Source organism: Ovis canadensis, chromosome 15, assembly GCF_042477335.2.
Source record: "Ovis canadensis isolate MfBH-ARS-UI-01 breed Bighorn chromosome 15, ARS-UI_OviCan_v2, whole genome shotgun sequence".
Classification (NCBI taxonomy): domain Eukaryota; kingdom Metazoa; phylum Chordata; class Mammalia; order Artiodactyla; family Bovidae; genus Ovis; species Ovis canadensis.
In genome coordinates, this window is record NC_091259.1 from 51,409,087 (window position 1) to 51,434,738 (window position 25,652).

The 25,652-nt window shown below is 43.5% G+C and overlaps 1 protein-coding gene and 1 non-coding gene across 13 annotated transcripts in view; one reads left to right on the forward strand and one right to left on the reverse strand.

Annotated features, from left to right (window-relative positions):
• SCUBE2 (signal peptide, CUB domain and EGF like domain containing 2) overlaps positions 1–25,652 on the forward strand; it is a 72,853-nt gene that overhangs the window by 38,554 nt on the left and 8,647 nt on the right. For 5 of the 12 annotated variants that reach the window (XR_011249342.1, XM_069554427.1, XM_069554430.1 and 2 more), the window contains 5 exons: positions 998–1,153; positions 1,555–1,761; positions 20,600–20,770; positions 23,108–23,275; positions 24,007–24,168. Coding sequence is in view for 10 of the 12 variants with exons in the window: in XM_069554427.1 (XP_069410528.1) it covers positions 998–1,153; positions 1,555–1,761; positions 20,600–20,770; positions 23,108–23,275; positions 24,007–24,168 (864 nt within the window). In the remaining 2 variants the exon portion in view is untranslated. The remainder of the gene's footprint in view (positions 1–997; positions 1,154–1,554; positions 1,762–20,599; positions 20,771–23,107; positions 23,276–24,006; positions 24,169–25,652) is intronic. The other 7 variants (XR_011249343.1, XM_069554434.1, XM_069554435.1 and 4 more) reach the window with 3 other exon arrangements.
• On the reverse strand, positions 12,524–12,630 carry LOC138421407 (U6 spliceosomal RNA). Its single transcript, XR_011249488.1, has one exon. It is a non-coding gene; the product is annotated as a U6 spliceosomal RNA (small nuclear RNA).

A 25,652-nucleotide genomic window follows, 5' to 3' on the forward strand; every position in this document is an offset into this window, starting at 1 on the left:
TCTAGGTGGAAGGATGTTGAGTGATTTTAATTTTTTTGCTGAATTTTCCAAATTCCCCAATAGTGAGCATTTATACATTTAATCAGAGGGTGAAAGCATTATTTAAAGATAGATTTAGTCTTTAGTTCATTTAATGGTATTATACCAATGTTAATTTCTTAGTTTTGATAAAGATACATGTAAATATAAGATGTTAACATTAGAGAACACTGGATGAAGCGTATGTGAGAACTCTGAGGACCCTCTCAGAAACTTTCCTATACATCTAAGCTTACTTCAAAATAAAAAAATTTAAAAATAGATATGGGAAAATAGAAAGTGAAAGAGGTTCAAAATGAACACCTGTTCAGTTTGAGATTTGAAGTGAGCCTTTTGAGAGGTAAGATGGATCTTTAGGGAAAAATTAATTTGCTTTCTCCTTCCTTTGACCCTGATGCCCTGCTGATTTGAACATCTTTATAATGTTAAGAGAAGAATATGATACAGATAATTCATCAGTTCAGTAGAGATTAGTTCATTGTGTGAATAGTATGTGGATCTGGTCTTTGGTTCTGGTTAACAATCATTAGTCAAAAGATTCACTGGAAGTCATGGAATGAGGAGTGAGGGTCAGAAACAAGCATGTCCAAGGCCCCGCCTTACATAACACCTTCACTCCCATCCTGTGTGCCGTCATGACTGTTTGGATCTGTTGATTTTCTTTGTGCCTTTGGTTCCCGTCTTCCACATGTGTAGCTGGGCATTCAGAAACATCCAGCATCTGTGCATGAAAATCAGTTTCGAGAGCTAAATGGTAAAGTTACATAGGAGGCAATACTGGCTCTTCATTAGAATGTCGTCGTGCTCCAGGCTGAGGGCTTGCAGTGTCTTGGCATCTGGAGTTAATCATCTGGTCCCCTGAGAGCTGTTCTAATGAAATGTTTACAGAGTTTGAGCGAATGTTCAGCCGAGTGCTTTGCCAGGATTTGGCTTCCGATAATTTTGTTTCTCCATACAGAGAAGCACAGCTCAGTAAAAGAGAGCTTCCGCTACGCAAACCTTACATGCAGCTCTGGCAAGCAAGTCCCAGGAGGCCCTGGCCGACCGAGCGCCCCTAAGGAAATGTTTATCACTGTTGAGTTTGAGCTTGAAACTAACCAAAAGGAGGTGACAGGTTGGTTTGAAAATAGTCTCTGGTGCCAGGCTTCTTACAGCTTTCTCCTGTTTCTTCGCCTTTCGCTCTTCATCATTCTTGTGGGGGGAAATTGTATATTCACTTAAGTATCTCCTGTTTTTTTGTTATTGTTGTTTGTTTACCCCCAAACTACACTGAATTGGTTTGGAACCTGATGGTTTTATCTGCCTCATCAAAATTCAAAGCTACCATTTTGGCCAACAAATTTCTGTTTGAATCAAATGCTGCCCAGCCTGCTAGGTGCCCAGCTCCACGTCTCTCCCCACGCTGTCTGCAGGGGGCTGTGAGTGTTGGTAGGCCCTGCAGTCGGTCTCGACATAGTCCAGCAGACACGTACGGCAGCCTGAACTCCCCTCCACTGCACTCTCTGGTTTCTGCAGTGTCTTGTGATCTCAGTTGCATCGTAAAGCGAAGAGAGAAGCGGCTCCGGAAGGCCATTCGCACGCTCCGGAAGGCTGCCCACAGGGAGCAGCTGCACCTCCAGCTCTCAGGCGTGAACCTTGAAGTGGCTAAAAAGTCTCCCCGAACATCTGAACGCCAGATAGAGCCCTGTGCAATGGGCCAGGACCATGGAGGAAACCAGTGTGGTGAGTGGCCTGCTAGCCGGGACATTTTTACTAATAGAACTCTCTTGAGCTCCAAAAACACTAGGGGTAGCCATAAGCAAGTCTGGCCCATCCTTTCTCCCCAGGCTCCTTCCAGAGAACTCCCAGGATCCCCACCCTCATTTGAAATCTACACTTGGTATTGCCCTTTCCTACTGGATCAGGAGCCCCCGTCCACGAGGAGTAGTGCCTGGCCCTTAGTAAATGTTGGTCAAGTCAAGGGATGGGATGGAAGAGGCAGGGCTGATGAGAAGAGAGAGGGTTATCCTTTAAGGGTCTGAGGGACTGTGGTCTTCAAAGCGCTGTGGTCCCCTAGCTGGGGCAGGCCTGCAAATATAAGACATCATTGAGCCTTCTCGACACTCCACTCTCAACAGTTCCCCTATCATCTCCCTGTGGTTTGACCCATGGTGGCAGTTAACAAACTCTTGTCCGTAATTTTGTGGAGGGGAGAGGCTAGGGATCCTCAGCTGCCTTATGAGATCCCTGAGGTATGGCCCAAGCTTCTGATGAAGTTCCAGGCAAGAGGAATCTGGGCAGGAGGTTCCAAGGTAGTCAGTTTTGAGGTGTGTTTGTTGTGAGAGATTGTTCTGGGCAATTATGGGAGACTCTACTGAAGGAGTCTTAGATGGGGGAAAAGTAGGTTCTTACTGTATAGTGATAATGGTAATGACTTGAGGCTTCACCTGTGACAGGCATGACACTAAGCATTTTATGTACATTACTTCATTCAATCCTTATAGTCATCTGACCAGGCAGTATTATTATCTGCATTTTACAGAAGAGCAAACTGGAGTTCAGAGGGGTAAGTATTCTTGCTCAAGGTCACATGGATGGTCCTATTCCAAACCCTGTGCTCTGGTCCCAGAGAAAGGTGAATTTCAATAAGCAGACCCCTCCAGAGTAAAGTGATGTCCTTTCTAAAGTGTCATTAGAGGAACAAGGCCTGAGAAATGAAGCTTGAGCTAAGGAGTAATAAATCAGTGTTTCAAAAGAAGCAAAGCTAAGCCCAGAGGCACTTGTTCAGAAAAGTTGTCAGCAATAGTTCCACAGCCCTATTCTGTTGCTTTGGCAAAACATACTGGAGATCATGTGTAAAATCAAGTGGTAACTGTCTACCAGGGGCTGTTCTCAAATAGTCGTAACTCTCATTCCAGCTGACTCTCTTGAAAAAAAAAAAAAAGATAAAAAGATAAAAACAACCTAGCTGGTTGATTTGTTCTCACTTAAAATTCGAAGAGTTCCAGTTTTCATACCAAAATGGTGATGAGAATTGGCCGTTGCTACCCTAGTTTCCCGGGTGAGCTGCAGAAACTGTCAGGGACAGGCAGGTCTGTCCTGCTTCTGGCCTCAGAGCTGTATTACACCCCTCGTCCCCCAAGTGCTGCAAGCTTGCCAGGGAGCCTTTGTGGCCAGTTAAGAGTTCAGACAAAGCTAATGTCAAGGGTCTTGTCGAACAGCTCCCAGTGAGAATATTATTACTACTGCTATGGGTATGCTTCTGGGGAATAAAGACCTCATGGTGAGGATCGGGAGTTGCTTAGCAGGGGCCTCATGACTGTGGCCACTTGTGGAAGACACACAGTACAAGGTTAGTGTGGCAGTTGTATGTGTGAATGTGTTCCTGAGATCTTGTCATACCGAGTTAGGTTGGATTTGCTTCTCAGAGAGGCCATGTGTCTTGTCTCAAGAGCTCCCTCTAGCACTGGATGAATTTTGTAGCCCTCAAGGTTCACCCTGTCTGACAGCAGCATTGACGATTTTACAATGTTAAGGAACACAGCCCAAGGAACTACCAGTGAAGCTTTGCTCCTGCTGGAGGGAGGAAGTGGGTATAAAGAAGGGTCAGTTGAGTTATTTGGAAAGGCTTTTTACCCAGCACACTCCTGGCAACGGCAAACCATGGTGTGTGCGTGTCTGTCTTATATTCCTGGTCGATTAACGCAGTTGTGTCCGACTCTTCCCAACCCCATGGACTGTAACCCACCAGGCTCCTCTGTCCATGGAATTCTCCAGGCAAGAATACTGGAGGGGGTAACCATTCCCTTCTCCAGGGGATCTTCCCGATCCAGGGATCAAACCCACAGACCCACATCTCCTGCATTGCAGGCAGATTCTTTACCATCTGAGCCACCAGAGAAGTCCCACATTAATGGTGTTAGAACCTCATAGAGACCAGGCTTACTAGTATATTTTGAACTCTGATACCACATGCAATGAAGACAAATGGAGGATAATTCTTTTGGGGAATTATTTTATATTTCCGGGACTTCTTTGGTAGCTCAGATGGTAAAGAATCTGCCTGCAGTGCAGGAGACATGGGTTTAATCCCTGGGTCAGGAAGAGCCCCTAGAGAAGGGAATGGCTACCCACTGCAGTATTCTTGCCTGGAGAATTCCATGGACAAAGGAACCTGGTGAGCTACCGTCCATTTATGTTTCTAGAAAAGAGCCCAAGGAGTGTTTTGAGTCACCAAGAAGGAGAGATGGGACCATTATGTTTTTCCTTTAAAATATATTTTTTTTTAGTTTTTAATTACCTAGAAGTGGTACATGTGTCAAATGATATAGAAATGTACACAGGATGGAAATTTTCCAATCAGCTTCTAACCTCACTCCCCAGAAATAATCACTGTCAATAGTTTGCTGTGGATTTTTCTACATCTGTTTTTATGCAGATATAAAAATGAAATTTTATTTATTCATTCAACAAATATTTATTGGGCACCAAATGTGTGCCAGGAACTATTCTAGGTGTTGGAATTCAGTAATGAGACGAAAGAGCAAAAATCTCAACCCTCGCCAAGTTTAGAGTTCTAGAAGAGGGAAACAGACCACAAACCGATAGAGAAGAAAGTATATCCTGTAGCAAATGGTGGTGAGGGAGTGAAGAGCAGGTAAGCATGGAAGTGGAATAGAAAATGCCGAGGCGGGACTTCCCTGGTGATCCGGTGGTTAAGACTCCACGCTTGCAATGCAGGGGGCGCAGGTTTGATCCCTGGTCATGCTGTGCAGCACAGCCATAAAATAAAAATAAATTAAAAAAAAAGAAAATGCCAGGGAAAGGGGAGGGGTGAGGAGGAAGGTACTCTGCCAAAATGCAGACTATGCTCAGGGGCTGTGGTCATTGAAAAGTGAAATTTGGGGAGAGATGTGAAGGATGGGAGGCACTAGCAGTGAGGACTTCTAGGGGAAGCATCCTAGGTAAAGGAAACAGCGAGTACTAAAACCCCGAGGCACTGAGGAGAAGGCCGGGATGAAGAGAGCTGGGGAGAGGAGGGTGGAGGAAGAAAGTCAGAGCAGAGGCAGAGGGCCAGAGCACGTGGGAAGTGGAAATTATGGTGAGGACTCCGAATCTGAGTGAGAGAAAAGCCTGAGAAGGGATTTTAGCAAAGTGATAGCAAGGTTCTGACTTCTGTTTGAAAAGGATAACTTTGGCTGCTATATTAAAAACAGCCTGAAGGTTTGTGTGTGATAAAACAGTAAAAAATATATCAATGCTATTTTAATGTACTGCATATTGTTTTTAACTACAGAGTAGATCATGGCCACCTTTCCATGCTAACAGAGGAGCTATAATACTTCTTTTAAAGCTTCCTGGTCTACTTTTGTTTTAACACACCAGTATTTATTAGCCATACTCCTGAGGGTGACATTTAATCAAGCTATTCCTAATTTTTCTATTACCAACAATGCTGCAATAAATATTCTTTTTGTGCACAGACCAATATTTCTGGAAGACAGACTTGTAGATGTTTAATTGCAGGTCGAAGGATGTACATGTTTAAAACTGAATCAGTTCAGTTCAGTCGCTCAGTTGTGTCTGACTCTTTGCGACCCCATGAATTGCAGCACGCCAGGCCTCCCTGTCCATCACCAACTGCTGGAGTTCACACAGACTTGCGTCCATCGAGTCAGTGATGCCATCCAGCCATCTCATCCTCTGTCATCCCCTTCTCCTCCTGGCCCCAATCCCTCCCAGCATCAGAGTCTTTTCCAATGAGTCAACTCTTCACATGAGGTGGCCAAAGTACTGGAGTTTCAGCTTTAGCATCATTCCTTCCAAAGAAATCCCAGGGCTGATCTTCAGAATGGACTGGTTGGATCTCCTTGCAGTCCAAGGGACTCTCAAGAGTCTTCTCCAACACCACAGTTCAAAAGCATGAATTCTTTGGCGCTCAGCCTTCTTCACAGTCCAACTCCCACATCCATACATGACCACTGGAAAAACCATAGCCTTGACTAGACGGACCTTAGTCGGCAAAGTAATGTCTGCTTTTGAATATGCTATCTAGGTTGATCATAGCTTTCCTTCCAAGGAGTAAGCGTCTTTTAATTTCATGGCTGCAGTGATTTTGGAGCCCCCCAAAATAAAGTCTGACACTGTCTTCACTGTTTCCCCATCTATTTTCCGTGAAGTAATGGGACCGGATGCCATGATCTTTGTTTTCTGAATGTTGAGCTTTAAGGCAACTTTTTCACTCTCCTCTTTCACTTTCATCAAGAGGCTTTTTAGTTCCTCTTCACTTTCTGCCATAAGGGTGGTGTCATCTGCATAGCTGAGGTTATTGGTATTTCTCCTGGCAATCTTGATTCCAGCTTGTGCTTCTTCCAGTCCAGCGTTTCTCATGATGTACTCTGCATAGAAGTTAAATAAGCAGGGTGACAATATACAGCCTTGACGTACTCCTTTTCCTATTTGGAACCAGTCTGTTGTTCCATGTCCAGTTCTAACTGTTGCTTCCTGACCTGCATACAGGTTTCTCAAGAGGCAGGTCAGGTGGTCTGGTATTCCCATCTCTCTCAGAATTTTCCACAGTTTATTAAAACTGAATAGATACTGCTAACTCAGCCTCCAAAAACATGCTAATATATACTCCCTCCAACATTGTGATTGAGTGCATATTGCCCCACATCATTGGTAACATGGATTATACTTTATTGATCTTTTTAATTTTTGAAAATCTGATAAGTAAAAATGATGATCATTTGAACTTGTGTTTCTTTGATTATTAGTAAAACTGAGCATGCTGTCATATGTCTATGGCCATTTTGATTTCCTCTTCTGAGAATATCCATTTTCTTTAGCTATTTTTCCATTGAAGTTTTTGTTTTTCCAACATAATTTTTAAAAAATAAAATTTAAGGCCCCACGTTTTATCAAAGAACATAGTCACTTCTGACCAAACATTTTCTTTCTTATAATAATTTTATATAGTAAAGTCTCAGTATTTTGGCATTTGAGGACTTTGAGGACAGCCCGCTCTCCAAATGATCTTTGTACCATCTGTGGTCAATTTTAGTAAGATGGCAAAAAAAAAAAAAAAAAAGCAATTATATTCTCCAAGGAACAAATTCATCAAGCTCGTAGTAATTCATAAAGTCCTTTGTATCTAAAGAAAAATTAATAATGACTTGGATTTCTCTTTTTCTTTCATAGCTATTTATCCTTTCATAAAGAATACATTATTTAAGGAATATACTTGCTAAAGTATAAATTTTTATATTTGATTATTTTGAAACTTGCTGAAATTTTGAAAAGACAACCCAGACAACTGGCAAACTGGGAAGTATTCTAGTGCCTGGGTCCTTGAGAAACTAGAAAAGTTTAATTCAAATTTTAATAGTAGTAGCTTTTTTCTGCAGCAGTTGGGAAAAATTAATTCAAATAGAATTTATTGAGATCCCACTCTGTGCCACAAAAAGAATTTGGGATGAAGCAGTAAGAATATAATGGGTGAAAACCGTGCTTTTATGAAGTTCACATTCTAATGGAGAGAGATGGGTAATCAAAAAGTAAAGGAAAAGATAGTTTCATAAAGTATAATTGCTATTGAACGTAATAGAACAGAAAGTGTCAGAGGGGAGGAGAGACTTCTACTCTTTACAGGGTATTCAAGGAAGTCTGTCAGAGCAGGTTGCGTTTGAGCTGAGACCTAAGTCAGAAGGAAGAACTGAGCATGCAAACCCAATGGAAGCAGGGGGCGCTTGAGCAGAGGAGACAGCAGCATGTGCAAAGGGCCTGAGGCAGGGAGAAGCCAGGTATTTTCTTCTTGATTTTTTCAAAACTGAGAAATTATTTGGAATTGAGCAGGTGGAAAATTTCTGTTTTAAATCAAGGAAAATGTAAGTGGTATATTAGCAATATAGACCAATATTAAACTAATATTTATCACCTAGACTTGATAGGAAATTCCTTTAATTAAAAAAGTTTAAAAAACATAATTTAGTAAAATGTTGACATCTATTGAACACTTAATGCATTCAGCCCTTTGTTAAGCACCTTACTTCTGTACGTGTTTAGTCACTTCAATCACGTCTGACTTTTTGCGACCCTGTGGGCTATAACTGACTAGGCTCCTCTGTCCATGGGATTCTCCAGGCAAGAATACTGTAGTGGGTTGTCATGCCCTCCTCCAGGGGATCTTCCTGACCCAGGGATTGAACCCGTGTCTCTAATGTCTCCTGCATTGGCGGGTGGATTCTTTACCACTAGTGCCACGTGGGAAGCCCTAAGCACCTTACACGACTCTTCTAATTTAGTCCTTGTCACAAGTCTATTCTGCATCATACCATTTTTATAGATAAGGAAACAAAGGCATGAGAAGGTAAGCAGTTTTCTCAGTCTCATGCAGCCAGCAAGTGGCAGAGCCAGGATTCAAATTCGGGTCTGACTCAAGAGCCCATGTTCCTAACTCTCAGTTTGAATACTTTCACCTCTCCTGGGTACTGTGTATGCCTTGTGATTACCCTGAGGGAGTGAGTGAAGTCGCACAGTCGTGTCCGACTCTTTGCGACCCCATGGACTGTAGCCTACCAGGCTCCTCTGTCCATGGGATTTTCCAGGCAATAGTACTGGAGTGGATTGCCATTTCCTTCTCCAGGGGATCTTCCTGACCCAAGGATCGAACCCGGGTCTCCCGCATTGTAGACAGACGCTTTACCGTCTGAGCCAGAATACCCAACTGATATGGAGAGTCTTCTGTGGGCCAGCTTTGTGGTGGGTGCTGAGGAGGACTGAATAAGTAAGATAGCATCCCTCAAGTCATAACCCTTCCAGGGAAAAGTCAGAGAAGGCTTCCCCGAAGAGGGAAAGCCTTGGTGAGCTTTAAAGGGAGCACAGATGATGCATAAATGGGTAGAGGAACAGCCTTGGAGAGTGAGGACCAGCCAGATGTGCACAGGGGATCTTTGGCAGTTCAGTATTACTATCCCTGGAGTGGAAGGTGGGATGTGATGGGCAGCAAGGCTAGTGGGAAAAACATGGCCAAGTCATGAGAGACCTTGAATATGTTTATCTGTAGGTGACAGGTATCATTAGAGGCTTTAATCAGGGAGCATAAGGTCATATGTTTATTCTAGAAAGAGCTCTCCAACTGAACTGAGGGTCAGGACTGGAGGCAGAAAAACCTATTTGGGAGCTTCTGAATGCTTTGCATAAGAGATACTGAGAACATGAAGGCACTAGATGGAATAGAAAAGCAACAGTGGATTAGAGAAATATTCAGGAGGAGACATGAACAGCATTTGGTGATAAATTGGATTGGGGACTGAGAAGAGGAAAGGGTTGGGGTGAGCTCAGAGGTTTCTGACTTAGCCTCCGATCTGCATTTTCTTCCCATACATCCCCCATCTTACCCAGCCCTGTTTCAGATGCAGGAGGCACCGACAAAAAGCCTGTGGGTTGGTTGAATGGTAAGATGAATGTGATCACTGGGGAAGAAATAATCAAAAGATTTATAGGAAAAGCAGGAAAAAAAATGGGCTCTTGAGAGGGCATGAGAAAGAATGAAAACTCATATACAGAAAGGGAGACTGAAGGCTGAATTTGAGTTGAAGACACTGAAAAGTGCAGGTTGGCAAGTCGAGGAGGTTTTTGAGGCAGGGAGTGAAGCAGTTAGAGAAGTACTTTAGGAAGGTGAATCTGTTAGCAATAACAGAGCTGGGGCCAGGAGGAATGGCCAGCCAGGGAGTACACTGGAAGGTTATTGCAGTAATCTAGATATGAGATGGTAAGGAGCAAAGGACACTAGTGCCATAGGGATAAAAAATCGGGGACAGACAAAAGGGACCCAGGTATAGGGTGCTGCAGCAGGGAGAAGAGAAGTCTGGGATAATGTGGTTTAGAGCCTTGGTGACTGGAGTATAGAGATGCTGTTTATAAAGAGAGTAAAGTCAGAGGGGTAGGAAGGCTTGGACAGGGGAAGGGAAGAGAAGCATTCCCCCTGGGAAAGTAGAATTTGAGTTGCAACAAGACTCCTAGGCAGAAATGTCCACAGGAAGGTTGGAGTCTAGGAAAATGACATCACCTCTCCATGTGTAGACTGACCCCCCTACCCTGTGTCTGTCCACACTTCTCTGACTTGCCTCCTGTTAAAAGGGATGAACAGCCCACGCTCCTTCCTAAGGCCCACTCTTCCCCTGGGGCTCCAGGGCCCATTCCTTCTCACCATCTCTCTTTTTTTTTTTTTTTAATTTTTATTTTTTTTAAATTTTTAGTTTTTTATTTTTTAAATTTTAAAATCTTTAATTCTTACATGCATTCCCAAACATGAACCCCCCTCCCACCTCCCTCCCCAGAACATCTTTCTGGGTCATCCCCATGCACCAGCCCCAAGCATGCTGCATCCTGCGTCAGACATAGACTGGCGATTCAATTCACATGATAGTATACATGTTAGAATGTCATTCTCCCAAATCATCCCACCCTCTCCCTCTCCCTCTGAGTCCAAAAGTCCATTATACACATCTGTGTCTCTTTCCCTGTCTTGCATACAGGGTCATCATTGCCATCTTCCTAAATTCCATATATATGTGTTAGTATACTGTATTGGTGTTTTTCTTTCTGGCTTACTTCACTCTGTATAATCGGCTCCAGTTTCATCCATCTCATCAGAACTGATTCAAATGAATTCTTTTTAACGGCTGAGTAATACTCCATTGTGTATATGTACCACAGCTTTCTTATCCATTCATCTGCTGATGGACATCTAGGTTGTTTCCATGTCCTGGCTATTATAAACAGTGCTGCGATGAACATTGGGGTACATGTGTCTCTTTCAATTCTGGTTTCCTCGGTGTGTATGCCCAGAAGTGGGATTGCTGGGTCATAAGGTAGTTCTATTTGCAATTTTTTAAGGAATCTCCACACTGTTCTCCATAGTGGCTGTACTAGTTTGCATTCCCACCAACAGTGTAGGAGGGTTCCCTTTTCTCCACACCCTCTCCAGCATTTATTGCTTGCAGATTTTTGGGTCGCAGCCATTCTGACTGGTGTGAAGTGGTACCTCATTGTGGTTTTGATTTGCATTTCTCTAATAATGAGTGATGTTGAGCATCTTTTCATGTGTTTGTTAGCCATCCGTATGTCTTCTTTGGAGAAATGTCTATTTAGTTCTTTGGCCCATTTTTTGATTGGGTCGTTTATTTTTCTGGAGTTGAGCTGCAGAAGTTGCTTGTATATTTTTGAGATTAGTTGTTTGTCAGTTGCTTCATTTGCTATTATTTTCTCCCATTCAGATGGCTGTCTTTTCACCTTGCTTATATTTTCCTTTGTTGTGCAGAAGCTTTTAATTTTAATTAGATCCCATTTGTTTATTTTTGCTTTTATTTCCAGAATTCTGGGAGGTGGATCATAGAGGATCCTGCTGTGATTTATGTCTGAGAGTGTTTTGCCTATGTTCTCCTCTAGGAGTTTTATAGTTTCTGATCTTACATTTAGATCTTTAATCCATTTTGAGTTTATTTTTGTGTGCGGTGTTAGAAAGTGATCTAGTTTCATTCTTTTACAAGTGGTTGACCAGTTTTCCCAGCACCACTTGTTAAAGAGATTGTCTTTACTCCATTGTATATTCTTGCCTCCTTTGTCAAAGATAAGGTGTCCATATGTGTGTGGATTTATCTCTGGGCTTTCTATTTTGTTCCATTGACCTATATGTCTGTCTTTGTGCCAGTACCATACTGTCTTGATGACTGTGGCTTTGTAGTAGAGCCTGAAGTCAGGCAAGTTGATTCCTCCAGCTCCATTCTTCTTTCTCAAGATTGCTTTGGCTATTCGAGGTTTTTTGTATTTCCATACAAAGCTTGAAATTATTTGTTCTAGTTCTGTGAAAAATGTGGCTGGTAGCTTGATAGGGATTGCATTGAATTTGTAAATTGCTTTGGGTAGTATACTCATTTTCACTATATTGATTCTTCCAATCCATGAACATGGTATATTTCTCCATCTATTAGTGTCCTCTTTGATTTCTTTCATCAGTGTTTTATAGTTTTCTATATATAGGTCTTTAGTTTCTTTAGGTAGATATATTCCTAAGTATTTTATTCTTTTCGTTGCAATGGTGAATGGAATTGTTTCCTTAATTTCTTTTTCTACTTTCTCATTATTCGTGTATAGGAATGCAAGGGATTTCTGTGTGTTGATTTTATATCTTGCAACTTTACTATATTCATTGATGAGCTCTAGTAATTTTCTGGTGGAGTCTTTAGGGTTTTCCATGTAGAGGATCATGTCATCTGCAAACAGTGAGAGTTTTACTTCTTCTTTTCCAATTTGGATTCCTTTTATTTCTTTTTCTGCTCTGATTGCTGTGGCCAAAACTTCCAGAACTATGTTGAATAGTAGCGGTGAAAGTGGACACCCTTGTCTTGTTCCTGACTTTAGGGGAAATGCTTTCAATTTTTCACCATTGAGGATAATGTTTGCTGTGGGTTTGTCATAGATAGCTTTTATTATGTTGAGATATAAAAATATGGAACGCTTCACGAATTTGCGTGTCATCCTTGCGCAGGGGCCATGCTAATCTTCTCTGTATCGTTCCAATTTTAGTATATGTGCTGCCGAAGCGAGCACTCCTTCTCACCATCTCAAGAGCAATGTTCCTGCTTTTGTCCCCACCGACCCTGCATCTCAGAATTCTCCTTCTCTACTGGATCATTTCCAACAGCACACAAACCTACTCCAGTCTTAAAACCCGCACAAATCCTCCTTTGACTTCTTTTGCTTGTCTCCAGATCCTGCCTCCTGTCTTTGACCCCCTTTCAAGCAAAACTTGTTGAAAGACTTGTCTAAATTCCCTGACTTTGCTCCCTCATCGACCATTTTCTCTACCACCCTAACCAACCTGGTTTTCATTCCCAATGTCTTCAGGGGAACCGCTTTTCCCAAGGTTTCTAACAACTTCCATGTTACCAAATCCATTGCCAGCTGTCACCCAGACTCTGCTGAGCCCTCCCTCCTCCCGGAAACTCTCCTCATGGGTTCACATACCACACACCTCTGGTTCTCTTCCTGCTTCACTGACTGCTCCCTTTTCATTTCCCATACTAGGGATCCCCTAATTTTGTTATCTCTAGACATCAGGGACCCCAGGTCTCAATCCTCCATGCCCATCCCTTATTTTTTTGTTTTCACTCTCTTCAATGACCTCATTCAGCACTGCAATAGCTTTAAATACCAGCATATGCTGGTGACTCCCAAACTGCCCTCTGCAACTCACATGCACACACACAAACACACACAGAGTGAAATACTTTTGAATTTATGAATGTTTACTTATTTTAAAATTATATACTTATACTATTGCCTAATATATTGTATACATCATTAAAAAAAAAGAGATACAGATTAAATAAACAAAATTTTAAATAGCTGGCTAGTCTCTGAAGGCACCATGCTGGCAACTCAGCAAGGTTTATTGTTAACGGTCGTGGCTGTAAATCAATTTTTTCAAATAGTCTTTTTGTTCATTGCTTCTAAGAGTAGAGCATGACTGAGCGACTTCACTTTCACTTTTCACTTTCATGCGTTGGAGAAGGAAATGGCAACCCACTCCGATGTTCTTGCCTGGAGAATCCCAGGGACGGCGGAGCCTGGTGGGCTGCCATCTATGGGGTCGCATAGAGTCGGACACGACTGAAGCGACTTAGCAGCAGCAGCAGCAGCAGCAGCAGCAGCAGTGTTTTGGCTCACTTCTTGTCAGAGCTGATTAAATCGTCACTGTTTATATCTTGGGATATGGTTTGACAAGAGCTGGTATCAGGAGAACAAGCTGTGTCAGTTCTGCACTTCCCTGGGGCTCACCTGTGCCTGCAGCCCTGGTCCTGCATCATGGGTCCAGGATTTCTACAAGAATTGTTGGAAGCTGCTTTCTACTTCCCAATGGTTTGTTCGTTTGAGACCAGATAATATAATCAGGAAACCTGTTCAACGAGGCCTAATTGAAATTCTTCTCAAGACATGGAAAAGAAGTCAGTCAGTACCTCCCTACTCACAGGTCTCTTTCTTGGGGACTTTATGTCTTCACATGTGTGTCTGACTTGTGGAGATGTGGACTGACTGAGGGGCCAATCTCTCTCCTTTTTTAAACAGAAGAACTTTTATATATATATATATATATATATATATATATATATATATATATATATATATATATGTTTTATTGAGATATAATAGACACACAGCAAAGTATAAGTTTAAAGTGTACAGCATAATGATTTGACTTACGTGCATTATGAGATGATTACCACAGTAAGTTTAGTGAACATCCATCATATCAAATATTTACAGCACTGAAGAAATATGAAAAAAAATGTTTCTCCTTGTGATGAGAACTCTTAGGGTTTACTCTCTTAACAACTGTCGTGTATAACATACAGCAGCGTCAATTATATTTATCATGTTGTACATTATATTCCTAGTACTTATTTATCTTATAACTGGAAGTTTGTACTTATTGACCACCTTTATCCAATTTCCCCTTCTCCTACCCTGATCTCTTTTTCTGTGAGTTTGTTTGTTTGTTTTTGAATTATAGCTGACCTATGCATTGGAGAAGGAAATGGCAACCCACTCCAGTGTTCTTGCCTGGAGAATCCCAGGGGCAGGGAAGCCTGGTGGGCTGCCGTCTATGGGGTCACACAGAGTCGGACACGACTGAAGTGACTTGGCAGCAGCAGCAGCACAGCACTGTGTTAGTTCCTGGTACATGACATAGTGATTCGATATTTCTATATATTTCAAAATGATTACTGTGGTAAGTCTGGTTTAGATACTAAACCAATGAACCTTTCTTTATGTCTTATTTTTTAGATAAAATTTAATATGCATAGATGTGAAAATGCTTTGTAAACTGCTGAGGTGTAGTATTCTAGCTTGGAGACCACCAGCATAACGAATGCCTTCTCAATACCAACACTTGCATGGCCCCAAAGTTTCTTAAACTCAAATGTCTAAACAAAACCTTTTCTTCTCCTCCCTCACTCTACACCAAAACCCTCATCTCTGTAACTGGCTTCCCTGTCTGCTCAGTTGCTCTAGTTTTCTTGAGCTCTCTTGTTCTGTCATGCTCCTTATTGGATCCATTAGCAAATCCTGTCAGATCTGCCTTTTGACCTGAGTCTAACTAGTTTTCTTTTCCTCTGTTTCTACTACTCTGTTCCAAACCACCACCATCTCCTGCCCAGTCTATTGCAATGGGCTCTGAATTGTTCACATTACCCTTGCCTGCCTTCCATCTGTTCTCCGCACAGTAGCCAGAAGATCTTTTAGAAGCATAAGTCAGATCATGTCCCTGCCCCGTTCAAAACCTTCAGCACACTTTGAGTAAGAGCTAATTTCCTTACCAAGGCCTTCAAGAATCTATGTAATCTGCCCCTTACTTGCTTTTAGAGCTCATCTCCTATCACCCAGCCCCTTTCACTATGTTCCTGCTGCACTGGTTTTTTTTTGCTATCAGGCAAGACCATTGCAAACCTGTTTCCCTCATTTCACTCTGATCTCTGCTCACAGAGGCCTTTCTGGGCTATTCTTCTAAAATAGCATTCATGCAGAGCACTACTCTTTGCCTTACTCTCTTCCCTGTTTGAATTTTCTTCGTTGCACTTACCTCTTGTTAGCATTCTACTATATATTTATTTGTTTGCCCATTTATTGCCCATATTCTCCACTAGAGCAAGAGCCCCTTTAGGGCAGGGCCATGTCTGTCTTCTCTGCTGTATCTCCAGCTCCTAGACAGTACTGGTGCTAAGTACTTAACTGAACAAATGAGTAGATGAATCTTCACAAGAACAACAGATGACATCCTGAGAATAGTCACCAACACTAAGAAAAAAGGGGGCCGGGGTAAATCTTTGGGGAAATATTTACATTGAGGGCAAAAGAGACATTTTAAACGCAGTGAAATCAGTCCCATTAACCAGGCATGAAGAAAACATAGCATACCCTGGGAAGTCAACAGGGAAGGCATCAAGTTGGGCTCTTCTCTCAGCCTCAACTATAAGAAAGTTTTCAAATAGGAGACCTGAGAACACACCAAAACCTGGACAGACGCGACAAGTCAACTTCTTGGCCCAAGAGGGTGCTATCTCCTGTCACTCTGAAACACTCATTTAAAAGGTGTTCAAATCGAGATCCCTAGGCCACAGCGCTGCCTCGGGTGCCATTGCCTCTGAGCAAGGGCAAAGCAGCAGCTCCAAGAGACCCTGGGAATTCGTGTGGGCTGCCTGAGGCCCTGCAGAAGGTAGGGCGTGATCCTTAAGAAAACAGTCAAATGCTGGGGAGTGACCTCTTTTATTAGGTTCACCATCTTAACTGCAGAGAGACCATAGTGTTTGTCCACAGCCTGAAATACTCAAAGGCCATGGTGTTGAAAAGAAGGCCAGCCTTCAGGTCTCTTTGTCACCATTAATCCTGGTCCCCACTGGTCTCTCCCTTTTGCATCAGAAAAGCTTTCTTTTTTTCTTTTCTTTTTTTGAAGAGGAGGAGAAAACAGCTGTGCAGGATTGGAGAACGGGATTTTAATGGCCACTGAAGACACACAAAAGCTTTGCTGTGATCGTGAAGTGTTCTGGGGGCAATTGACTCCTTTGTCTGGGGCAGCGAAACAAGCTGGCTGCTCAAGGAGAAAAGAGATGCAGCTGGAACTGGGATGGAGGTCTCTTGAGGCCAGATCTTCAGCACATTTGCAAAGAGCTGTTTTCAGGCATCTCTTCATGACATTTCAGAATTGCTTTTTAGTGTTTGGCTCATTTTTACCTTGAGAAAGAAACAAATTAATCTGGAAAATTGTTGGCATGGATTATTTTTGTAGGTCTGTAGGTATTTCTCTCTGGAAGGAAAATAGAAACTGTGAGTGACGAGCTTGTTAATGTAGAGCAGGCCTCTAATGCTGAGAAAAAAGAACCAGCGCTTTCTTTTAGGGCTGAAGGGAGTGAGGGGTGGGAGGGGGGTGGCGGCCTGAGGGGCATTTCTCAGTTCTTCACTCACTTGAGAAATTGTAACAGATGTGGGTTATTGTGAGGCTTCCCAAAATGTAACCTTGGAAAAAAAAAGGTTTTGGAGTGGGAGTGGTCAGTAGTTTTAAGGAGGAGTGGACATCCAGAACAGCAGGAGTCCATTCAGTTACTGTTTGCAGTAGGAACCAGGTCATTTTTATCCACTCACAGAGGGGGTCTTTTTCTGACAGAGGAGCTGTGATGGAACAGATCAAGCTGATCTGACTCCAAGTTATGATTCGTGGGACTGTTGGAATCATTGTTGTCCATACGGGCACTGTCCCTTTAGGTGAATGGGTGTTACAAAAACAGCCCTTTCCCACAATGGACATGGCTTGGGCTAGAGGAGCCCCAGACAGCCTTGGTTTTATTTACTTCTTCCAGTCTTCATGACAGTTGGCTTGATAGAGTCATGAAGGGGTTAGCTCTCATTTTCTGTCTGTTGTAGGCACTAGAATAGTCAGGTGGGACCCAGAATAAAAATCCATGAGTTTCTAGTACATAATTCAGCCCTGCTTTTCATGGGAAGGGAAGGGAAAGTCGCTCAGTTGTGTCCGACTCTTTGCGACCCCATGGACTGTAGCCTACCAGGCTTCTCAGTCCATGGGATTTTCCAGGCAAGAGTACTGGAGTGGGTTGCCATTTCCTTCTCCAGCTTTTCATGGGAGGTGAGCTGAAATAGAGTAATTATGGAAACCATTATCCAGTAGGGCTACATTTAGAGGCTAAGTCTGGAATTACAGGCTCTGTCTGCCGCAGTTCAGTGCCTCATATCCACTATAATGTCATTTGCCAAGAAAGGAAGAGTTTAGTTCACTTATAATTTTTTTTAAAAAATATCATAAAATTAAATTTAAAATATATGAATATTATAAAAGAAAATCCAAACAATATAAAAAAGTATTAAGATTTAGATTTTAGTGTAGACTTTCTTGATTGATATCTTTTCATTGTAAAAGTAATATTTAAAGTGGCATATTTCAGCTTACTATGATTTTTTTTTAAGTCTCATTTTTGTTTTCTTTAGATTATGGAGTAAATAATGAAAAGATTTTTATTACTGATAATAGAGAAAAAGTACATACGCAAATTGCACTTGTAGGGTAGGATGAAAACCAGCACCACCCCTTATACACATCCAAAGGCTGTAATAACTAATTTTATCATGTGATATTTTGTTTTGTAGTTCTGGGCAGCTTAGATATAAAAGAAAATGTGTTTATTCTAGTCAAACTCCCCATATGCCCCATAGAGAATCCTTACAAAGTCTGGAATTGTGATTCAGTTGGCGCTTTTGTTCAATGATCTTTTTCCTCTTTAAACTCAAAGCTCTTGATCTCATTGTAGGTGTATTTCACAGATTAGCTGTGGGACCTTGGTAAAATTATTTGTTGTCTCTAAGTCTCTGTGAAATGATAGCTAATAATAGCACCTTGCTCCTTTGGGTTGTTTCCAGGACTAAGTGAGATAATGTGTGTAAAGCTTATTGCACAGTTGCCGTGTCCGTCTCCAGAGGATCTTCCTGACCCAGGGATTGAACCCATGTCTCCTACATCTTGTGCATTGGCAGCTGGGTTCTTTACTGCTAGCGCCACATGAGAAGCCCCAGTAGATCACAAGTAGTCAACAAATGTTAGCCATCAGAAAGCCTGTTTGATGGTTCCGATGATGTTGTTTAAGTATTAAGTAGAGAATCTACTTCAGTGTATTTACTTTATGTTCATATCCTAAATGGAGAAGGCAATGGCACCCCACTCCAGTACTCTTGCCTAGAAAATCCCTTGGGTGGAGGAGCCTGGTAGGCAGCAGTCCATGGGGTTGCTAAGAGTTGGACACCACTGAGCGACTTCCCTTTCACTTTTCACTTTCATACATTGGAGAAGGAAATGGCAACCCACTCCAGTGTTCTTGCCTGGAGAATCCCAGGGACGGTGGAGCCTCGTGTGCTGCCCTCTATGGGGTCGCACAGAGTCGGACCTGACTGAAGCGACTTAGCAGCAGCAGCAGCAGCAGCAGCAGCATATCCTCAAATAAGATATAAGATGTTTGTTGTTTAACAACACCAAAAAATATGACCAGAAGCATGGTTTATTAGCTTCCTTGTAGTTTATTCTTTCAGGAGATGCTTACTAGGATTTGCTCTTTATAATGTATTAACATTATTACAAATATGAAACATCCTATTTTGCACCCCTCATCTGTAAGACACTTGAGATCACCCTCCCCATAGCCAACAGTCAGTTCAGTTCAGTTGCTCAGTCATGTCTGACTCTTTGTGACCCCATGGACTGCAGCACTCCAGGCTTCCCTGTCCATCGCCAACTCCTGGAGTTGCTCAAACTCATGTCCATCGAGTTGGTGATGCTATCCAACCATCTCATCCTCTGTCATTCCCTTCTCCTCCTGCCTTCAATCTTTCCCAGCATCAAGGTCTTTTCCAATGAGTCGGCTCTTCGCATCAGGTGGCCAAAGTATTGGAGTTTCAGCTTTAGCATCAGTCCTTCCAAAGAATAGTCAGGACTGATTTCCTCTCGGATGGACTGGTTGGATCTCCTTGCTGTCCAAGGGACTCTCAAGAGTCTTCTCCAACACCGCAGTGCAAAAGCATCGATTCTTTGGCACTCACGTTTCTTTACGGTCCAACTCTCACATCCATACATGACTACTGGAAAAACTGTAGATTTGACTAAAGGGACCTTTGTTTGTAAAGTAATGTCTCTGCTTTTTAATATGCTGTCTAGGTTGGTCATAGCTTTTCTTCCAAGAAGCAGACATCTTTTAATTTCATGGCTGCAGTCACCATCTGTGATGATTTTGGAACCCAGGAAAATAAAGTACCCACAGCCAAGAGAGTGAGCATTTCAAACACAGCTTCTGGTTATATTCCTTGCCTTTCAGTGGCTCTTTCAGGATAAAATCCAGTCCTTCAGGATAAAATCCAAAGGCCTGACACTCAGGGACTTTTTTTTTCTATTTTTTAAAATCTATTTTTAATCTATTTTTCCCCCCAAACTTTCTTCCTCCCCTTTCCTCCCATACGTCAGACATGAATCTTTACAACCTGCCCCTTTGCCTATCTGGGGAGCTCCTAGTCATCCTTCAAGCCCTCCTGAAGATGTGGCCTCTTCTAGGAGGGCTTCCAGAATGCCACCAGCCTGAATTAATAGCACCTTGCTGTCTATTATTCCAATACCAATCCTATGTTCAGTGAATGATTTTCACCTTTATACTCCTGACAATCCCATGAAGTAGGGGATGTCATCATGTGCTTGTGTTCGAAACTATTGAGGACCACTGTGATCCCTGCCCTCAAGGAGCTCAAGGTCTAGGGAAAGAGGACCTGTAAATGCCCCTAACAGAGGGTGACAGGGATCATGGCAGATGAGTGTGCACAAGGAACCCAGAGATGGCACATGTTCTGTATTCAGGGGGATTGTATAGGAAAGTGTGGGGTCAATGCCAGCAGTTGACCTTCATCCCCAGCACTCATATCATCCTTCCTTGGGCTCTGTCCTCTCACTGATCAGATCATTTCCCCCTTTGGCTAGTCAGTTGCAGGGCTGGGACATATTATGACGGAGCACAGGAACGCTGTATTTTATGTCCAAATGGAACCTTCCAAAATGAGGAAGGGCAAATTACATGCAAACCATGTCCAAGACCAGGAAGTCCTGGGACCCTGAAGACTCCAGAAGCTTGGAATGTGTCTGAATGTGGAGGTAAGAATTCTGTCTGTCCCTTCTTACTCCTCCAGTCTCTGAAATCATTGTTGAGACAGAAGGCATAAATAACATCTTAATGCAGAGAATGTGTACTGCACCATGGAATTCCTACTGGTAGAAACTTTACTGGGCTCATCTTATTTGCTGAATAAATAAATGAAGACCTGACCTAACACACTGGCAGAGAAAATGTGTATTTGTTGCGACTGCATGTTTCATTACTGTAAATAAATGCCCTCTGAGACCTGAGTGAGCAACCAGTGTGGAGGGACTATCTGAAAGTGTCAAAAAATGGAGAAAGTAGCTCTGATTATTTCAAGATTTCATCTCAAAGTCATAGCTTATTGATTTTTTTCTTTAAATTGGAGGATAATTACTTTACAGTGTTGTGTTGGTTTCTGCCATATAACAACGTGAATCAGCCGTAAATATACGTATATCCCCTCCCCCTTGAACTTCCCTCCTACCTCCCACCCCATCCTACCCCTCTAAGTCATCACAGGGCACCAAATTGAGCTCCCTGAGTTATATAGCAACTTCCCACTATCTATTTTACATATGGTCATGTTTATGTTTCAATGCTACGCTCTCAATTTGTCCCACTTTCTCCTTGCCCCGGTGATTTTTTAAAAAGTGTCCATCTGGCTATTTTGTTAAAACTCCGTGAAGAGTTTTTAATCATCTATAAAATATTAACTCTGGAGCCACACTTACTCGGGTTCTATGGGCTTTCTTCCTATTTTACTGTAAATGTCTTTATTAAACAGTAGAAGGGCCAGCTGTCCTGACACTCTGTGGGCTCAAATGGATGGTGTGATTTGATCTGGAAATTTTTAGGTGATGTCCAGGGCTGAGTGCACTGGGGCCCTGGCGACCCTGCCTCTCTTTCTAGTGACCTCTGGGGCCAACTTTAGTTCCCACCTTAATGACTCCAAACTCAACTACAGGACCTTTTCTGATTTAAAAATCAGATTCTCAGATTGACTGTGTGACTTCTAGCATAAACTTTGGCCTGTTATGAAATCCTAGAACCAATGGTAACATTGATAAAGAGGTACTTTGGGGGCATCTGTTCACACTTGTATGTGATCTCAATAATATACATATTTATAGTAAATAAGAACACTAGTAATAATAATTTATTGAATACTTACCTGCGTAAGGCATAATGCGGGCATTCATGGATAGTTCAGTGAATTACTCATGTGGTTGCTGTATCACTACAAAAACTTTATGAGGTTAAAGTGACTCATTCAAGGTCACATAGCCAAAGAGTAGAGGATTTAGAATCTGAACCCAGGTCTGACAGACTCCAGACTCCTCCGTCAGGTGTATTTGTTAAATACTGTTATATCTATAACTTATGGTTAGAAAGAAAACTGTGAAAATTAATAGAGGAGAGAGGATTAGGAATATAAGACAACAGGTTTCTTTTTATAGCATCTTGTTAATGACAAGCTAATTCCTAAGTAAATATGTGCTTTCAGAAATCCTTTTGTTTATGGCTGTAATACTTGTCATAAACTAAAATAAATAAATAAGGCATTTAAGGCTTCCCAGGTGGCGCAGTGGTAAAGAATCCACCTGCCAGTGCAGGAGATGCAGAAGACCTGGGTTCAGTCCCTTCTTTGAGAAGTCCCCTGGAGAAGGAAATGGCAGCCCACTCCAGTATTCTTACCTAGAGAATCTCCATGGACAGAGGAGCCTGGCAGGCTACAGTCCACGGGGCTGCAAAGAGTCAGACATGACTGAGTGACTGAGCACGCACACACACACACACACACACACACACACACACATACACACACAGGTGTTTGAATAAATGCCTCTGGGTCCCTCTGTTACTGTGGATGGGATTGGCTGTGCTTAGTAGACTAAATGAGGGAGGCCAGGACACTCCTCAATGTGAGGAGATGTAACAGTAAATAAAATTGGTAAAAACTGGTAGACCCTTCCATAACCAAGAGTCTTTTCATCCCAGGATGTAATCAGCTGGGTGACTGCAGGCAGCGAACCCTCTCTCTGGGGCCTCTGGCACTTCAGTGGCTGCCTGGGCCCATGTAGTCCTCAGCCTGCAGCATACTCAGGCCTGCTCCATATTTCAGAAGGGTCAAACACTTGTCTCCATCTTCGCCCTGTGGGTAAACATCAGGCACCCACATGCCACTTCATCGGGGTCAGCCGAAGGGCAGGACAAGGCTTCTGCTTGCTGAGGTGGGAGCTGAGGTCAGCACAGGTGGACAGGCCTGACCACATCTCTCTGATCTCACTTGAAGAGAGGTGCGGCAGGCTCTCCCCAGAGGCCTTGCTCACCTAGGGTCATTCCTCCCCCAGGTCTGTGCCAACCTGGTGAATACTCTGCAGATGGCTTCACACCCTGCCAGCCCTGTGCCCGGGGCACATTCCAGCCTGAAGCTGGCCGCACTTCCTGCTTTCCCTGTGGAGGGGGCCTCCCCACCAAACACCCTGGAGCCACTTCCTTTCAGGACTGTGAAACCAGAGGTGAGGACTTGGCAGCTTGCCTTTTCCCCAAGTGGAATTTTCCTTTTGAGAACCAAGGGGTCTAGTACAGCTCCGAGCAAGCTCAGCCCGAGGCACCCCATGTGGAACTCAGCAGCAGGGAGCTTAGGTCCCCAGGGCGATTCATTCCTGCAGGATGGGCAGGGAGCGCAGGAACTGCCTAGACATGGGCCTCCTCGTCCTCCCATCTTGGCCCCTTTGGATGGGGCTGACTGCAGGGAGACCGGGAGAAGCACACAGGTTTAGTCCCCAGCCTCCCTCTGCTCCTTCCTTCCAGGCTTCCTCTAGCACTTCTCCCTTACCTAGAGCTCCCTGCTCCAGAACAGACCCTGCCCCTTCTCTGGAGCCTTACCCACCTCCTGCCAGAGTTCAGCCTGGAGCCTGGGGACAGCTCTGTGTCCCTCCATGCTCACAAGCTGCTGTGCATGAAGACAGAGCTGTGAGCTTTCATGTCCGATGGCACAGACTCTAAACTCAGAAGATACACTGATACCTCATTCCCTTTGTAATTTTCTCAGTGTCATGAGTCACAGGTCCCACCCAAGCTGGCTATTTAGGGAATTAAGTGTTGATTAGCCCCAGATTAGTAGGAAAGCAGTACCTCACTTGGGAATAAACATTTCTTTCATGAACTGTGAAATTTCTTGTGTTGCATTTGATAAAAATAGTCTTTTTGTTGTTGTTGTTCTCTCCACCCTCCCCCACTCCTGCAGTTCAGTGTTCACCTGGACATTTCTACAACACCACTACTCACCGATGCATTCGTTGCCCAGCAGGAACATACCAGCCAGAATTTGGAAAAAATCATTGTGTTTCCTGCCCAGGAAATACCACGACTGACTTTGATGGCTCCACAAACATAACCCAGTGTAAAAGTAGGTTTCCCTCTAAGGCTTTTCACAGTATGCTTAAGAGGGCAAGTGCCTGGGCCTACCTGGGGGTGGGGGATGGCAGGGGTCCTTGGTTCATTCGGGACCATGGAGCCACTCTTAGCCCCACTCAGGGCTCTGCCGATAGCTCTGGATGCTCAGGTGCTCACCTGTATCCATCCAGTCTACTTCTCCAGACAGGCAAGCTGTACTGGCTGTAATTTCCTGCTAAGAGCAAAATGTCAGGTCAGCCCTGTTCAGCAAGCACTGTTTGAGGATCTGTGCTGTGTCAGGCACTGCAGGCAGAATGAGTCCTTGGTTCTGCAGCAGCACCAGCTGTGGGATTTCGGAGGCAGCAGCCACGCCCTCTGTCTGGTGCTATGCTGTGCTTAGTCGCTCAGACGTGTCCGATTCTTTGCAACCCCATAGACTGTATGTAGCCCACCAGGCTCCTGTGTCCATGGGGATTCTCCAGGTAAGAACACTGGAGTGGATTGCCATATTCTCCTGCAGGGGATCTTCCCAACCCAGGGATTGAATTCAGGTCTCCCGAGTTGTAGTCGGATTCTTTACTGACTGAGCCACCAGGGGAGCCCCCCTCTGTCTGGAGAGATGAGGAAAGGCTTCAGGAAGGTAGGAGAAGGTTTTAATGGGGGAGGTTGGTGGAGAGAAGAAGAATGAGCCTCAGGCCCAGGAGAGCAGCTGGGAGGAAGCACAGACTCAGGAGAATAAAAGGCTTTATGGGAGGAAACCCCTGGACCTGATCGTGGAATGTGCTGCAGGGAGGCTGAGCAGACCAGGAAGGGAGGCCTTATTGACCAGAAAAGGAAGAAAAACCACAACCTGAAAGTTGAGAGTTATGTTTTATTCGGTGCACAAAGCTGAGAACTTAAGCCTGGAATGCAGCCTCTCTGATAAGCTGTAAGGAACTGCTCCAAAGAGGCAAGGGAGGAGCCAGGATACACAGCAGTAAAGAGAGACCAGGTAGTTGGAGCATTAAAAGACTACTGTTAATCAAAGAAAACCAGACATCTCAAGGAATTTAACACTTTTCTGTGTATGGGAAGGTGCAAGCGTCTGGGCTCACGGATATCATTCTTTTGACATGCACTCAGCTATCTGGGGCCAGTGCCCTCTGCTTTCTCATCCTGAGTCTCCTCAGGGTGCACCCTTTGGGGTGCCTGCAGTGTCTCATGGCTCGAGGGCCGCAACATCCTTTGTTTACTGCTACTGCTATGGCAGGCAGCATGTTTTCACTGTGGTCTTGAAACTGCCAGGCTAGAGAGTTTGGTTTGTATTCTGTAGGAATGGAGAGGTAAGTCATTCAACAACTTGTGTGGTTTGTTTGATTGTTGTTTATAACCATCATGTGAAATTCTCTAGTAAAGGCCAAAAGACAATCTAAGCTGATTCAGTGTCATTAAGACTGTCATGGAGGGTAGCAGAAGGCCTCTCCAAACTGCAAGAGTAGGGGATTGCAGGGGTGAATC